Source organism: Suncus etruscus, chromosome 4, assembly GCF_024139225.1.
Source record: "Suncus etruscus isolate mSunEtr1 chromosome 4, mSunEtr1.pri.cur, whole genome shotgun sequence".
NCBI lineage: Eukaryota > Metazoa > Chordata > Mammalia > Eulipotyphla > Soricidae > Suncus > Suncus etruscus.
The window spans coordinates 157,885,916-157,903,728 of record NC_064851.1 but is presented as its reverse complement, the minus strand read 5'-3'; the positions used below and the strand labels follow the sequence as shown (position 1 = coordinate 157,903,728).

The following is a 17,813-nucleotide window of genomic DNA, read 5'->3' as shown; positions in this document are numbered from 1 at the left end:
CACTCAGAAGAGATTCTTTAATCAATCCAAGTAGTTTTTTTTTTTTTCTCAAGGAACCTTCTGTGTGCAAGGATTTCCAACAGAAAGAGCTCGTCATCATGACCTATGGACATAAATGAAACCCTCTCCTCTTTCTATTGTCAATACCCTTCAGTCACAGTCATTCACTGTATTGCCAATGAAGTTCTTGCACAAAGTTCTTGATATGTGGGGAAAAATTAGGATCTACTTGGAAAGAACCCAATCAGAGGGAAGACTTTTTTTTTCAGAGGAGCGGTAAATGTGGAAGGTGTTCTTCCTTTTCCACTGATGTTCTCCAAGTGCTCTACGACCTAACTACATGCCCATCCAAGAAAGAATAAAGTAGGTTAACCAAGGGAATCAAAACAAAGATCACTTCTGACTTCCGGCTACCTGAACTTTTGTCTTGTGCTTCTTCCAACGCTATCAATGAGTCTCAAAGGTGACAGACTCCTACTCAGAAAGCACTTATCCGTGGTCCTGCTTATAGGACTTAGGTTTTTCATAACTGTTAAATCACACTTTCTAGTGTAAGCTAGTGCTTATCTTCCTTAATTTACAGAGACAATCCCACGTTTGTCCCTGTGTCATTTTATTTATTAGAGACCTTACTAGTAGTGCTCTGGATCATGTGGTAGCAGGAATCCAGTGATCCATGCAAGTCCTGTGGTCCACTCCAAGCTGTCACCCCAACCCTCATACCCTTTACAAATGCTTGATAGCTCAGAAATGTCCTAAAAATGGGTATGTGCTAACTAAATATAAAATACATAAGCTAAATATTAAGAAATAAGCTGGGGCCAGAGAGAAGTATGATACATGCCTTAAAAATATCACTGATCCAGGTTCAATTCCTAGCATCCCATCCGAGCCAGCCAGGTGTGATTCTTTAGTGCAGAGCCAGGAATAACTACTGACCACTGTAGGGTGTGTCCCAATCCCCCCCCAAAAGAAATGTGCTTTAGCATTTATTTATCTAAGCCTCTGGGCATATCTTCACTCCAAGAAAGAAATACACCCATCTGCTTGAGGGATCTCTAACCATAAACCCTACTTATTATTCCACCTCAGCAGAGGGAAAAACCTTATTAGTGGCCACATGATCTAAGAGCCCATCTGGGATCCATTTATTTCTCCTCTTCTGTCTTTCTCTCCAAAGTTCCAGCTAAAAGATGTTCACCAGAATTCTGCTGACTTCCAAACCAATGTGCCCAAAACTTGGCTCAGAGGTGGTCCAATTTGGGCATCAGAGAAACGATATAGTGGTCAAGCACTTGCCTTCCATACCACTGACTCTGGTTCGAATCCTCAGCACATTTGATCTCCCTAATCTTCCCCCTTGCTCTCCTCTTCCCACTTTCCAAATGAGAGAAGGAATTAGAACTAGAATCAGGGTTACAGCTGCCTGGTTGTTTTTAAAGCCTCTTTTTCAAAAGGGTAACTTGGCTCAAACCCTAAAGTGAGGGGACAACACAAGTTGGGGGCAGGGGGGACACCTGCCTAGGTCTGAACCAGGGGGCAACTCCCTAGTGTCTGAAGAGGTTAACTGCCAATGCTCTGGACCCAGGAAAAGAAGATGACAGGAAAGGGGTGTCTTCTATTTTGAATCCAGGAGAAGCCAAGCACAAACACTCAGTCAAGACTTTAATACAAACTGACTAAAAATCATGAGACTTGAAACTCTCTGGGCCATTCACCTGTTCTGCTCCAAGGCAGGAGAGACTTTGCTTTTCCTTGCTATATGAATGTGTTTATAAATACGCAATATACACGCCTATTCTATTTGGAAATTTAAAGTTGCATTTTATTCTAACTTGTTTAGTTGTTTCCGGCTCTCCACCCTACCAAACCCCCAAAGGGGACTTTGAAATCTTTCCAGTTTTTACAATTAAACCTAACCATCTGGGCTAAAATCTTCACATTCACTAAATTAGTCACAGATTTTGTGGGCAAGCTGAGAAAGTAAATGCTATGCTGAGTGTGAGGATTTAAACCACATCTACCACAGTCAAACACACTCTCTCCAATAATCTCTCCAATTATACACGCACATTCAGGCTCCAGTAACATATTTAGGAGAGGCTAGATCTCACTGCACAAAACAGATGCAGTCAGTATGACTTTTGAGATCCCAACATTATAAAACATCCAAAACAAAATTCTTCAAAAGCCTCACAGAGTATGTTCCCTAAACCCCCAAAGATTAAAACAAAATACTTGCAGAATTATTCTATAAATAAGAGATAAAAGGGCACACCTATTAGGGCCAGAGTGACTGTTGCCTTGCATGCAGTTCGATCCCTGGCATTCCATGATGGTCTATCTAGAGCCCATCAGGAATAATTTCTGAGTGCAGAGCCAGGAGCATGGTGCCAAAACTAAAAAATTTTAAGTTAAAATAAAATACAGCGGGCCAGAGAGATAGCACAGCGGTAGGGTGTTTGACTTACAAGCAACCGACCCAGGACCAAGGGTGGTTCGAATCCCAGCATCCCATATGGTCCCCTGAGCCTGCCAGTAGCGATTTCTGAAAGCTGCAGGGTGTGACCCAAAACCCAAAAATAAATAAATAACAGCACCTATTTTTTTCCCATGTTTAACTTTCTACTGTTGTAAGGCCTCATGAGCAAACTCACTAAAGTTAGAGGTAGCTGGAATAAATCCCTGTTTACACCAATAACAATGTCATTTCAAATACAGTAGGCACTTTCTAGAATTTTCCAATAGGAAAAAGCTTGCAAATTACCTTACATTTTATAATAATAAAAAAAAAGTGCCAGGGGGAAAAATGAGGGTGAGGGGAGAATGGGAGGTCATATTTAAGATATACTATAACTCCGAGGAAAGGGATTCATCCCATCAAGGGTAAGTGATTATATTATGAACCAATCATCAGTAAACAGCTGCAGTTATTAAAAGAATGTCTATCAATTTTCAAGTGGACAGGATTATGTACTCCACAGCTGCAGTAATTCCAGAGGGTGGAAAAATATACTGGCTTTCACAAGGAAATAATGTACCTGCGCTTACAGCAGCCTCCTGGAGTCATACTGTTGGCTTTTTAAATAATAAAACTTGGACTTGGGGGTGGGGAGAATCACATTCAGCGGTGCTCAGGAGTAACTCCTGGCTGAGTTCAGAAGTTGCACGAGGCAGGCACGGGGGACCATATGGGATGCCAGGATTCGAACCACAGTCTGTTCGAATCAGCTGCCTGCAATGCAAACGCCCTACCACTGTGCTATCTCTCTGGCCCCCAAAAAACCTGAATTTGAAGTAAGATAGAAAGTATTAGACTTCGGTGTAATCAGACTTCTACAGTTCATTTTCAGGTCATAAAACGACTAGCATCTTGTCTTTCGCATTATTTATAGGCTCCTTTTTCACTTATATAGTGTATTGAGGAAAAGGATGAAAAAGAAAAACAGTCTTGGGAACTCTGAGACACTCTGAGGTATGGGAAGAGCAGCATGAACCCAATCTTTATTAACACTAACTGAACAGAAATTACAGCACATTAAAAAACATCCTAGTTTTGATCTGCGGTAATAATACGGGGAGAGAAGGGACACTTGCCTTATAAGTGGCCAACCTGAATTCAATCCCTAGCATCCCAGTTGGCCTCCCAAGCACCACTAGGAGTGGTCCCAAATACAAAGCTACGAGTCACCAATGAGCACTGCCAATTGTAGCCCAAAACAAAAGTTAGTATATTGGGGCCTGAGCAGAAGGGAGGGTGTTTGCTTTTGCACCTTGCTGACCCTGGTTTGATTCCCCAGCACCCTAGACAACTTAGGCAATCAGGCGTGATCCCTGAGTGTAGTCATGAGCCCTGACTATGGCTGTGGCCCCCAAATAAAAACAAACATATAATAGATTTGACAAGAGTAAAACTGGTTAGATCCAGAACTTATAACCTCTCCCTGTTTGCTCCCTGTTTTTATAGATCAAAAGAAGTCTGTAAAATGAAGGTCTCATAACTTGAGCTCAAAAAAAAATCAAGCCATCTCAAAAGGATAAAAATTCTAAAATAGGGGCTGGAGAGATAGCACAACGGTAGGGTGTTTGCCTTGCACAAAGCCAACCCAGGACGGATCGAATCCCGGCATTCCATAAGGTTCTCCCGTGCCTGCCAGGGATGATTTCTGAGCAAAGAGCCAGGAGTAACCCCTGAGAACTGCCTATTTGACCCAAAAAACAAACAAACAAACAAAACCCGAAAATAATGTTAAATATTAACTAAAACAAGGTCTCTTTTTAAATTAAAATAGAATAAGATCACGTGGCGCTGAAGAGATCTTTCAGATCCCTGACTAGGGTTTGATCCCAAACACCACCAGGAGTGAGTGATCTTTGATCACAAAGCCAGGAATAAAACCTGACAGAGCTGGTTATAGCCCTGAAACAAAAAATAAAATCTAGCTTACAGTTACTAAGTACCAAATTATTTCAACAGCAAGGGCTCTTTTGCCTGGTTACACAGAACAAAAAAAAATCTTGGAAGTACTCTAAATTATCATTAGGATGACAGTTCACAGATAAAGCTTTCATTTTTTTTTTAAATTATTTTCAGCCTAGATTAAAGTAAAAATAAAAACAGGGAATTGGGGCGTGTTTGACATGGTGCTTCGAGAAAACACTTTGTCAGTGATTTCTTTAAGCCTATTTATTCCAAGAGAGAAAGATTTTAAGAACAAACCACAACTGCAAAAGAAACAAATGCCATGATTTCTAGTCTTTGATTGTTAAATATAATCTAGGACTAAAAAAAGACGATGACGACATCCACCCTGCAATTTTGCCTACCAAGCAACAGCTCCCTCCCATCATTGTCCCCCAAATCACTCCCTAGCTTCATTCAGCTACAAAGCTCTTTTCCATTCAAGAATGAATGAGGGGGTTATTTTTGTTAATGATCCCAACTTTTTACAACCCCCAATTATGCATTGTCGGGGGGGGGGCAAAAGTTTTCCAGACACCCCCTTTTCCACATACCTTTCTATTTTTCATTCTCTTCGACTTCACCATCCCTGCTCGCAAAACATTCCCAAACAAACAGGAAAATTCAGGTACTATTGTCTTTTTCCTAGTTAAAAAGAACCTGAAATTTTTCGTTTCCAGACCAGCCAGCCAAAAAATTTGGGAATCTGCCTCCCAGTTTTCTCCCCTCTCTCTTTACAGCTTAAAATAGATCTGGTCGCAGGCAATTCCCGCCAATAAACAATTCTTCTTTCAATGTCTTAAACATTTTTTCGCCTTTCAGGGGTAAGAGGAGAAGAGGGAGGAGGGGAAGGAACATGATCACAAAACAAAATACTGGCATTCAATTCCTGATACCTTACAGACTCTTTATCCTCCAGGTCCAAAGGATTTGGTGACCAAATCAATCTGAATATGTTAACGAATGGTTTTGCTAGACAATTAAACCATTCATTCTCCCCTCCCCCCCCCAATCCTACACTCCCCCTTGAGTTAATGCCTGGTGGTTACCCAACCCAAAGACTTCTAGATTCCTCCATTGTTTAGTGCTCCCAATAGTTAAAAAGCAATAAGCTCATTTGGAGTTTATAAAACTATGCACCATCAACAAAAGAATGTAATGCTTCCAAGATGTAAAGAGGGGCTTCAACAAACACAATGGGGAGCTATGTGTATTCTCCCCCAAAACAAAAATGTCTAGCCCCAATTAAGTACCCTGGAGGCCTTCAGAGCAGCTCGGGAAGTTGCGAATAGTGCAAGATCCACTTGAACTACAAGCAGTCTTGGGGCTTTTCCTCCCAAGACAGGGAAAGTCAGGCAGGCTGACCTCATTAAAGGGTAATTAGTGAACCCCAAGACAGGGGAGACTCACACAATCATTCCTATTCTGAGCATTTCACTGAGGCCACTGTTTTCTTTCTTTAAAAAAAAAAAAAAGAACAAAAAAAGCAAAAAACTTTGCAATCTGAAAGACAACTCCCCTTTTCAAAATGTTAAGAATTTCAGTCCAGCTACAAGTCACTGAATAAAAAGAAAAGAATGCAATTCACAAAAAAGGGGGGGGGGCAAAGGGCTCTGCTATTTCTGTGGAATTTTGGCATGGTTAAAATTTCAATGAGATGCTTTAAATAAACAAAATTCTCTATATAAATATTAATTCAAAACAAATTGTGTTTTACAGAAGGTGAAATACATGCTGTACCTTCTGGTGACAGGGATTGAAAACATTTTTTAAAAAGACACAATAAAATCAATATGTCTTTTATGATTTATATGGAACAATGATGTTGGGGGAAAATAATTGATGTTTCCACATTCATGTGTGAAGGTGTTATTCAGAAACTAATACAAAGTAATGTGATCAACATAACCACTTTACCATCAATAAAATTCTTCACACCTCTTTAAAGCCCATTATTACTGTTGATATCAATCTGCCAAGATACTGAGAACTGAGCTCTACCATAAAATGCACCAGTAAATTTGGCTGTTTATATCCTTTAACTCAAGAGAGCCATCTTTCCCTTTTTTTTTAGCAAGTTTTAAAGCGGAGACCCACCATGTGGGTTCTAAAATATTTCAATATTCGAGAAATCAAGCATATGGCAAGTGAGAAACAAAGCACAACCTGACCTTTCAACACTCACATACACAATTCTAGTGTGTACATATAACCAGGTGGATATCAGTAAAAAATATTGGTCAAAGCAGGACACTGACGGTCCTTTTAGTGGCTTCACGCCTCAAATCCAGCGCATCCTTCCAGTTAGAAAAAGGCCCTAAGACCCCCAGACCAGGCCCACTGGCCCCCAGAGGACCTCCTGGGGTCCAGGCAGATGTGACATGAATGCCAAAGTGACATCTTTCATGTCTGCTACAATTACCCAATTCCCTCATGCTTTTGAAACACAAATAAACGGATTTTTTTTTTTAAAGAGTGTAACAAGTCTTTCTGTTTTGAGGACTTATTTTCTAGGTACTTATGTTCTATTTAAACACTGCACTGGACCCTTCCTTTGAACTAGAGCAAACGCCCTTGCTACGCTTCTTTTACAGGAATGTCATAAAAGATATTTGTGTTAAATGTGTGCAATACATTACAAGAAACCTTGAAAAGATGGGGAAGACTGGCTGATCCTGAAGAGAGGAAAAGCATTTCATGTAGGGGCTGGGGGAGGGTTCTGGTAAACTTTAAAAAGCCAAATAGCTGGAGACTTTGAAGGGCAAGATGGGGGGTGGAAAATCTGGAAGTCATTCCCCAAGAGTTGGAAACTCTTTTCCTCTTCAAGGAAATTCAAGGGCTCCAAAAATAAATATTCAAGAGCATTAATTTGTTTCTAGATGTGTGCGTGCAAGTAAAACAGCAGTCATAATGTGGAAATTTCAGTCACATTTTGCAACTAATTGGAAGCAGATTAGAATTCCGCCTCGGGGGACCGTTGTCAAAGTAGGAGCTGGAGCAAATGAAGAAAGAGGTGAAGGCGTCGGGAAGGGCTGACAGATTTACAGCGCTCAGGGCTATAAACGGATCGGGGTGCGGGTGGGGGTGGCGTGGGGGCATCCCTGCAGCTCCGCACCACGCCCCCAGGACCCAAGGCCCTCCTCCATCTGCTCCCACCGGGGACAATAAATAAGCCGGTCTACACCGCAAACCCAGGCCCCGATCAGATTTAAAAAAAAGTGGGGTGTGCAGAAGTCAGAGGGAGAAAAGGGGGGCTTTCTCTTTTTAGTGGGGGCAGGGACGAAGGAGCCAGCAGATTGCGGCGGATTACCAAACTAGGGGGTGATGGCAACAGCTGCTCCATCTCTCCTTGGGTGTCTGGCATCTGCCGGCCCGGCATCACGGGGAAGGAAGGCTACGGAGGGTTTGGACCAGGGATGTCAGCGGAAGGCAGTTGGCCAAATGGAGTCCATGGCTGCGCTCGCAAATCAGGTTGTTCTCTTTGGGAAGCGGCGGCAAACAACGTTACTTCACTCCAACCCCACCTTCAAAGCCCTTTCCAGGTTTGGGAATGGGAATGAATCGCTTTTCAATCAGTGATTTAAGAGGCGAAACAATACACCCCCGCCGCTGGGCCTACTAGCACTGAGCTCCCTCTCCACTGGCCCAGAGCTACGACTGCAAATTTCAGTGTCTCGAGGTTCTCACTTGTCTATTTTACTATCTGGTGGGAGCCTTTCTTCTTAAGCCACCAGAGCTTGCTTCTGAATGGCTTGGGGGACCAGTTAACATCGCTGTGCTGGGTTTCCTATTGGCTGCCAACATTTCACTCCTAATTTCATGATTTCATTTCCATCACTCACTCACTCACTCACTCACTCACTCACTCACTCACTCACTCACACACACACACACACACACACACACACACACACACACACACATACACACACATTTTTTAAAGACGTTAACACTGGGGGCATAGCCCCAATCCAGAGCCCATAATAAAGCACCGATTTGATAGCATTATCCATATACTGTGGTGAACCACAGACGAATAAACAGTTCTCCTTGAAGAACGAAAACCCGAGGCTTCAACTCTTCCAACTCAAACAAATACTGTTGCTTTTAACCAGAAAATCAGCCAAAGGAGAGGGCAGAATCCAAAAGCATTCTGGTCTCTGCACCCCCAAAAAAGTTGGGGAGGACTTGCTTTCCAACTCATTCTGGTGAAGTTCTGAGTGAATGGGTAGAACTAAAATTTAAACTGGGCAACTTTTAGTTTTACTTTCCTGCAGAGTAAGCACCTACAAAATATAGAGCCAGCAGCCGTTTTGGGAAAGCTCAGTGAAAACAACTTAGCCAGGGCCCTTAACCTACAGTGACTAATTTGAAAGACAAAAGCGGATATTTAAAAACAGCCAGAGGGGCAGACAAGCCCAAACCAAACCCTGACTCTTCTTTAATCACAAGGAGGAACAGTGACTTCGAAGAGTTGATGAAAGTGTGACCAATTGGAACTTTGTTGTCTGTTGCTAATTGAAGCATGTAAAAGTCCACTTCTTAAAACACACTTTTTTAAAAAAAAATTCACTACCACATGACAAAAACCAGAATCAAGCTGACTGGTAGAAGATCAGTGCAACCAAAGACCAAGCTATTATTTCAAACTGTCAGGGGGAAGGCAGTAAAATTGCTACCAGGTCTCCTTAAGTTACCCTTCAATAAAAAGAAGCCATCAGGGAAATAAGAGGAAAAGAAAACACATCAAAACCTTAAAAGTCCCTTTAAGTAAAATTATACATCTGTGGCAACATGCCATCTGCTCTCTGGTTAACATAATAAGCCAATTCCACGACCTAAATATCTACTTTCGAAAATCATTATGTACAACACAAAATATAATCAATATATTTTTAACTGTAAACGCTGCAAGTCATGTGGCATTACTGGAATATGTTTTAAATGTCCCCAAAGGCACGTTTTTCTTAAGGTGCTCACTGACAAAGAGATTTGCCAGGAGGCCTGAAGCTGAATGGCTGGGCAATAGTCACAGTGAATAAGGAGGTAAGAATACGGGAATAGCTTTAAAAAAAAAAAAAGCAACACTTATTCATCACTTCTAACTCATTGGTTCTACCTAAAACACTTCCTCATTGGTTCCAACCAAAACACTTTTATAATACCTATTAAATTTTTGTATTTGTTTCTAATTTAACTTCTAGTTTTTGAGCCCAGTGCAATTGTGTGTGTGTGTGTGTGTGTGTGTGTGTGTGTGTGTGTGTGTGTGTGTGTGTTGGGGGAGATACCTTCAGGGTGTCAGAGATACCCAGATAATCTGCACATGGTTCAAGGTCCAATCAATCTCCTCTAAATCTCCTCATTATTTGCTTCAATTCTTCTGGCAAAAATATCACCCCAGGGGCCAGACAGAAAGCACATCAGGTAGGTAAAATAATCATCTTACATGTTGTTGACCAAGGTCCCATCCAGGGCACCTCATGTTTCTCAGTGCCCTCCAAGAATGATCCTTGAGTGCAAAACCAGGAGTAAGACCTGAGCACCACCATCTGTGGCCCCCAAACAAAACAAAACAAAATAAAATCACCTCTTTTCATTCATTTTACACCCCAAATTTAGCAGCTATGCAAAAAAGCTGAAGGGGCCAAGTACAACTCTCACTCTTGAATATCCTTTGAATTTTCAAAATAACATTACAAAACAGTCCAACTACTGGTCCACCTACTATAAATAGTTCAACAACCTTTCTTTCAGTGCAAAGGCTTTGTTCCAATTGCCAAAATCTTTAGCTCAAATTAAAAAGAATTCAAAACTGAGAGCAAACCAGCACTAGTGAAACTGCAACTGGGAGAGAAAATTGGACACGGAGAAGCCCATTTACTCTACAGCACAGTGGAACTTTAAAATCAACCATGACACTGTTTTCAAAAACAACATCTAGCTATGCAACTACAGCCTTGACACACACAACAGCTCTGATATATCTGCGATCTGGCTGTTCTGTATTCTCTAGAATGATGACCCAAATACAGGCCAATGCTTGAGGGAGATCCCATTTCTCTCCCTTTCCTATAACCTAAAATGTTATTAAGGGGCTATTATTAATAACAACAATCCTAGTGAAGAGTGATTTCCACTATGATGCTGTGAGGGGAACCCAGTATTTCTTTTAGTTCTGAGTTCCAGGTTAAGCAAGAAAGCTCTGCAACATGATTTAGCAATAAACTGTTGAGCATTCAAGCAAAACCCTTGATGTTTGGATCCCTGGCAAGTTCAGGGCGCTGGCAATCAAAACTATGTTGTGCTACAGTAATTACTCTGAAAAGTTTCCAGCGCTTAATATTAAAAAATAGAATAACAAGATCCTTTCACTTCTTTTACACCTCTTCAGTGTGTTCAACGTGGCAATGATCTCCGTTCAAGGACAGAGTTAAAACTGCATTGAAACTCAATTACAACCATGGCTTTTTAAACATACAATTCAAAAGGCAGGTTTCATCACATTCAAATCACGCAACAAAATCCCACCTTATAAAGTATAGATGGTATCCCTCTCCCACAAGACATCTTTACGTGTAAAAACGATTGCTCTTTACCTTTGGACCCACTTTTTTCTTTTCATTTTATTAAAGCAGGGGGTGACTGAGCAATAATGAAATGCCAAGATCCCATAGGACCAAAAAAATATATATATATTTCCACTCCCCAGCCCTCTCAGAGGTCATTTCTGTGCAGTCCAGAATATTCAAATAGGGGGGAGGGCAAGAAAAGAAAAAGACGACACAGTTGTTAGCCAAAACAACAACCAAGGTTGTTTTTTAAGAATGCAAAGGAGGGCCCGGAGAGATAGCTCAGCGGTGTTTGCCTTGCAAGCAGCTGATCCAGGACCTAAGGTGGTTGGTTCGAATCCCAATGTCCCATATAGTACCCTGTGCCTGCCAGGAGCTATTTTTGAGCAAATAGCCAGGAGTAACCCCTGAGCACTGCTGGGTGTGGCCCAAAAACAAAAAAAATAAATAAGAATGCAAAGGAAGTAGGGGTAGATTTATGATTTAAGAGCTTGTGGCTAAAAAAGCTTTCCAATTATCAAGGGCCTTTTAGGAAGAGCAAGAATGCATTATGTGTTAATGACCACGACCAGGGGTCCCTTCCCAACTCTTTTGTCAAAACCCGAGCAGCTCCTCCCTGCAGCTTCACCATTAACATGTCTGTTTCCTGTCAGCCCACTCAGAGATAATGTCATTTATCTCAGGGAGGCACCAGCCCAGTCATTAGCTTCAATGAAAGATCTCAAACAAAGGCAGGATAATGTTTTACCCAAGGCTCTTACTAAAACCAGAACCACCCCCCCCCCCAAACATCCCAGTTGTCTGAAAGTCAAGGACTCAAAAAGTTTAGCATCCTTCCAAGACATTTTTTCCTACAGATCAACCTTATCTGGGCTAGAGTCAACACCAGTCCAGGGCGCTATCACAGACAATTAGATTAACCGATAGAGGCTGACCAGAGAGCGCCTTTGCCCCCCTCGCCTCCAGGGGGGAAAATTGACAGAATAATTCAGGTACTGACTAAATAGTTAGATCTTTGAAAAACTGACCCCTCATTGTGATTGCCTGCAGGAACTGAATAACCATTATGGAGTGTTCAATGGCTGGGCTTCTGGAAATCTTTTAAATGAAAGTGGAACTGGTTAAAATAAATGTCGGAACATGTGTTTTCACAGTGTTGCTCATATTACTGCAATTTCGAGTTTCTATGAAGTACCAGGTGAACTTTAAAAAAAAAAAAAGGCGCACACACAGACACAGTCGAAATTGGAGCAAATCTCAGCCATTCAATCCTTGTTTTTCATGCTGAAAACGAAGAACAGATGGTACTTTCCATGTTGTTTGAGTCTGGTTATTGAACACCTCTGTGGTTAGGGAGATTTCTGCTTAGCACTTTCTGCATACATTTCATTTACGAACTATAAAATGCTGCTTAGGAAAAATAAGTCTTTATAACACTCTAATTAAAACCATCTTGAAGGGCTGGAGAGAGAGCATGGAGGTAAGGCGTTTGCCTTTCATGCAGAAGGTCATCAGTTTGAATCCCGGCATCCCATATGGTCCCCCGAGCCTGCCAGGAGCAATTTCTGAGCGTGGAGCCAGGAGTAACCCCTGAGCACTGCCGGGTCTGACCCCCCCCCCAAAAAAAAAAACCATTTTGCAGCCAAGTAATTTCACTTGAAGAGCATGACGTTTGGATGATCAATCTCTTCCCCTCCCCTCTTTTTCTTTGTTTAAGACTCTTTGCAAAGTTATTATAAGTTGCAAAACACTATCTCCTTAAAAGCCATCTTAATCAGGTGTGGGTGTTTAGTCATCTCTCCAGTAAATCAAGACTTCAAATACTCAGAGATATGTCTCCTCACACAAAATACTCCCAAGCACCTCACAGGAAACTTCTGCGGGGAAAGGGAGCTCCTCTGCAGCCACCTCAAAAGTCTCCGGTACCCTCAAAGGAAGTCAACAGAAAAGGAAAGGCCAGGCCTATGAACATTGAGAGCTGCCCTTAGCTACCAAGGTTTTCAACAGCTAAATCCCTTCTGTAGCTTTCCAAAACAGTTTGCTGTCCAACAACAATGGACTTAGTCCTTTAATTATAGCAACTGACTTCTCTGCCCTTTTATTTCACAGTAGATAAACTGCACTCTCTAAGCAAAATTTGTAGGGGTACATCATCCACAAAACCCACTCATCAAAATTTGTTCTGAAATGGCTCATATTCACAAGATAAACCAGAATCCCCTAGTGAAGAGTAAAAAGGCTTCTACAAGAGAATCAAATGAAATGAGTAATATGCTTTACAAAGAGGTCTGGAGACACCACCTTTCAGCTGTTAAGGACTGGCTTCATGAAAGCAGTATGGTAGTAGAATGATTCTTCTGAATATGTGTTGAATGCCAGAGGAGCCTAATACACAACTTTAAGATGCTCAGTGCCCTTCATGTCTATTTAAGTATCAGCTGCTTTAAAGAATTCTTCTGTTTATTTTTAATTTTCCAGCAATCGAATCAGCCCATGTCCTGTATTTAGGCAACCGAAGAATGCCTGTTGTCTGTGGAGTTAAAACTGGGGGTGGGTGGGAAGGAGAGCTAAGCAGGAGACTTGAAAGGTGGGAGGGCAGGTTTTCACAGCCAAAAGCGAACCCATCAAATCTGCTTATTCAGACATGTCACTGGTGGCTTAACCACAAAATGGGCTATAGAAATATACCTCAAACATCTTAGAATTATGGCATGTTTTGATTTTGTTCACGTATTAAGGGAGTGGCGACTTTTACAACATACTTGTGGTTTCCACATAAAGGAATAGAACACTCATTGATTTAATTAGGTTTCATAGGGTCCAATTTATCATGTTTTACATGACTTTGTGTAGTGAGGAAACAGAATAAACAGACCAAAAATAGACATTTAAGCATGCTGTGAAAATTAACCGGTGACAGCAAGACTTACGAATCTCCTGTGAACCTTCAACTAAAAAAGAAAAAAGTGCTACACACAGACACACACACATACACACGAGTTTTCCTACTTGACTATTTCTGCACCACATTGGATGGCTGAAAAAGAAAATGAATCCTCTTCACTTTTAAGACACTTATTCAAACCCAGATAACCAGGCAAGGCTGAAGATAAGCATGGTACAAAATATATTTAGAAAGAAGAAACCCCCTTCCTCCAAGATGTCTTGGTGTTGAAATATTTTGTCAGGGTGAACTTGTCCCTCCGAATCTTTTAGCTCCTACAAAAGAAGCCTCTTGTCATTAAGTATTTTCTAAATCCAAGTCTAATTTCACACAACCACGAATTTGTGGATTTCTGGTTTCCCTTCCTAGGTGCCAGACTTGCAAGATCCCACCTCTGTGTGCTGGTGGATGAATTTACCTCTGGGAAGGGGCGGAGAGGAAACCTCGGGGGTTGGGGGAACAAACACTGAGAGCCCCCCCAACCCCAGCTAGGGAAAGCAACTAACCCTCAAGCAATCAGGCCCCTTGGTACCATCCTTGCCAGGTCCTTATGCCAACTCCAGTGGCTCTGGATGGCGACGACCCCAAACCTCCAACTGCTTCCTCCCCTCCTGCACACCCCCAACACCCACCAGGCCTGTCTGCTCTGCATTCGTGTAATTCCGATTATCACATTTAGACCACTTGGCCTGAAGCTGCCAGAAGCTGTGTTGCATGTATGTGAATCATTTCATTCTTCCCTTCTGCAGCCAGTTTCCTCTGTGACTGTAAAGTGAAAAGAACACAAAACTGGAGAACAGACACCGTGCTCTAATCTCAGTTGCCATGACAGCAGCCTTTGAGATACTGAAATGTTCCGATTGCCAGCTAAACAAAATTGTTGAATGTGAACATTTGGCTGGAAGATTAAAAGGCTAAGGGGAATGCAAAAGGGCAGTACCTCCCACATTCCAGGCAGCAGTGAATCCAATCAAATGGCCCTGACTCCTTAACCACAGCCATTGTGAGCACTGGATTAGGGCAATTCATCTAGATAGTTAGAGCAGATTAGAACTGCAATTTGAAGACTATTGGCAACAGAAGTAAATGCCCTACTGTACTCAGTAATAAGAAGATTTTAGAATGCCTTTTAGCAGAAATTAGGTGCAACTACACATTTAAACTGGAAATGGAAAACCTGGGATTGTTGAAAAAGCTCCCTGAGATTCAACCATGTGAAATGCTGCCTGGCCAATGGAAAATGAACACCAACTGCAACAACAACAACAACAACAACAACAACAAAAACACTTGGAGATTTGGGAATGACCAACATGGAAACGCACCTTCCTCTCACCTAAAATCCCAAAATCCAAACTCTACTTTTGAATGCCATCTTCAATCTTGAACACACACAAAACCAAAATGCGAGGGTTTCAAAGTGAATGGTGAATAACTGGAGACACACATACACACACAATAAAAATCACTCAAAGACACGTGACAGGAAACAGCAAAAAACAAACAGAAACTGAACCTTTACAAACAACCATACCCCATCAACCACATGATACAAAGCTGTGTTTCTGCAAGGTACACCAGGGAAATGAGGATCTAGGTTAATGGCAAAGGACGTCAAGTGCACCCCACCCCACCTCACCCCAAAATAGTCGGTGGGTCACAGGCCTCCAGCACCTAGCCCCTACAAGGCAACGTTAACAAGACTCTAAGACAATAACCAAGATGGAAAGGGTTCAAATTGCCAGCGTCATCCAGAAGCCTCCTTGGCTTACAACTAAAACAGGAGTCTCTGTCCCGGGTGGGTCGTTTCTGGGGAAACACCAATCTACACAATGAAGATCTCACTTTTCTCACCAAGCTTTCTTTCAGCTCCCCAAATCAAGCCAGAACACTCTTAAGATTCCAGTATGGGGGGCATAGGAGGAGAGAGAGGACAGGGACACGACATCACCGCAGAGAAGGGCCCTGAGCCATTCAATCACTGTCCTCTATTCCAAATACTTATGAAATCACCAACCAAGGTCTCGGGGCGAGAGGGTGGAAGTCAGGCAGGCAGAACCCCGCAAAAGGAAAGGAGGCAGCCAAGAAAAAAAAAAAAAGATAGCCTTTGACACAGCTATTTGGGAGAAAGGAGCAAAAGAAAAAAATAGCGGCCGAGCCGAGGACGGAGAGTGTAAATTGGAATCCTCGACAACGCTCTCTAGGGAGGGCGAGTGAGCCCTGATGAGGTCTCACTGCCAAAAATACCAGGACGTGTAAATTAAAACAGGAGACGCTCTCCTGGGGAGAGAGGGGGGTGTGTGTGGAGAAGAAACCGGGTCACAGGATAGATAAGTCGGGTGCAGGAGCAGGCAAGAAAGAAGCGCCCCTGGCAGGGCAGGGCAGGGCAGAAAGCTGGCTGGCACCCGGGGCGCTGGGGCGCTCCCACTTGCCCCTCCGTCCCGTCCCGTCCCATCCCAGACCCCCCAAAAAGCAGCAGCCACCGCGCCACAGGAGCGCACCTCCAAAATGCGACACCCCCAAATGCGAATCACAGAACAACTTGAGGATGCAGAGAATACAATGAATGAACCAGAGAGCAGCAGGAGCAGCAGCAGGAGAAGAAGAAGAAAGCCTGAAGGCCCGGGGGGCAGGCAGGCAGGCCCCCCAAACCCACGCGCGCGCGCGCACACAGATCGACGCGCGCAATGCACCCCCGCGGGGCACCCCGAGGCCGAGTAGGGGGTGTGTATGCCGAGGGAGGGGAGTGGGGCGGGGGGCGCCGCCTCTGAGCCCATCCTACCTTGTCGGTTTTGAGTTTCTTGGCCCGCCGGGGGCCCTCCTCGTCCTCGTCGTCCTTCTTGCCCAGCAGGAGTCCCGGGTCCGGGGCGCTCTTGCCCACGTCGCCCCCGGCGGCGCCCTTGGCCCCGAAGCCGTAGAGGGGCGCCCCGGGGGGGCCCTGGCCGCCGCCCCCGCCGCTGCCATTGTGCGGGGCCTGCAGCAGCAGCAGGTCGTGCTTGTCCTTGCGGGCCTTGCCGGCCGCGTCCTTGTCGCGCTTGCCGCCGCGGCTGCCCGGGCTCTTCCCCGCCTTCTCCTCCTTGCTCTTCCCGCCCGAGGCCGCCCCCGCGCCCGCAGAGGCGGAGGCGGCGGCGGCGGGGCCCGGGGGGCCGGCCCCGTGGCCGTTGGGGGCGCCCCCGCCGCCGCCCCCCAGCGCGGGGCTCATGCCCGGCGCGGCCTCGCCGGCGCGCCCCTTGCCCAGCTCGGGCAGCCCGTACAGGGCGCCGGCCGGCAGCGCTTTGCCCGCATCCTTGCAAGTTTTACTCCTTTTCACTTTGGCTTTGCTGCTCTCCTTGGGCGCGCTGCCCTGCGCGGGGGCCGCGGGCGGCGGCACGGGGGCGAACTTGAGGCCCTCGGCCAGCCCGGCGGGGGCCCCCGACCCGGACCCGGCGCCGGCCCCGGCGCTCTCCTTGGAGGAGTTGCCCCCCGCGCCGCCGCCGCCGCCGCTGCTGCTGCTGCCGGTGGAATTATTCATCTCCAGTTTCTGTCTGTCCTTCTCCAGATCGGCGTCCAGATCGATGATCAGATTCCCAACCCCGATTTCCCAATCATCGCCGCTGTCATAAGTATCAACCGGATTTGCATCCACACCTTTGGCTGCCGCCGAAATATTCACTGACATCCTGAAGAAGGGCTCTCGAGAAGAAGAAGCCGGTGAACTTTGCTGGCAAGAGGATGGGGGGACATTCGTCTAACTCCGCTGGGCTCTTTTTTTTTTTTTTTTTTTTTTTTTTTTTGCTCTTTCAAAGAAAAAAAGGAAAAAAAATAATCTTCTTTTTTTTATTTTATTTTTTTATTTTTA

General features: G+C 44.1%; 1 protein-coding gene across 1 annotated transcript in view; it reads right to left on the bottom strand.

Moving 5' to 3' along the window:
* ZNF608 (zinc finger protein 608) overlaps positions 1-17,713 on the bottom strand; it is a 114,958-nt gene extending 97,245 nt beyond the window's left edge. The window contains 1 exon segment of the mRNA XM_049771910.1: positions 16,758-17,713. Within this exon segment, the coding sequence (XP_049627867.1) occupies positions 16,758-17,633 (876 nt within the window). The 5' untranslated portion in view covers positions 17,634-17,713.
* Between the last annotated feature and the right edge of the window lie 100 nt (positions 17,714-17,813).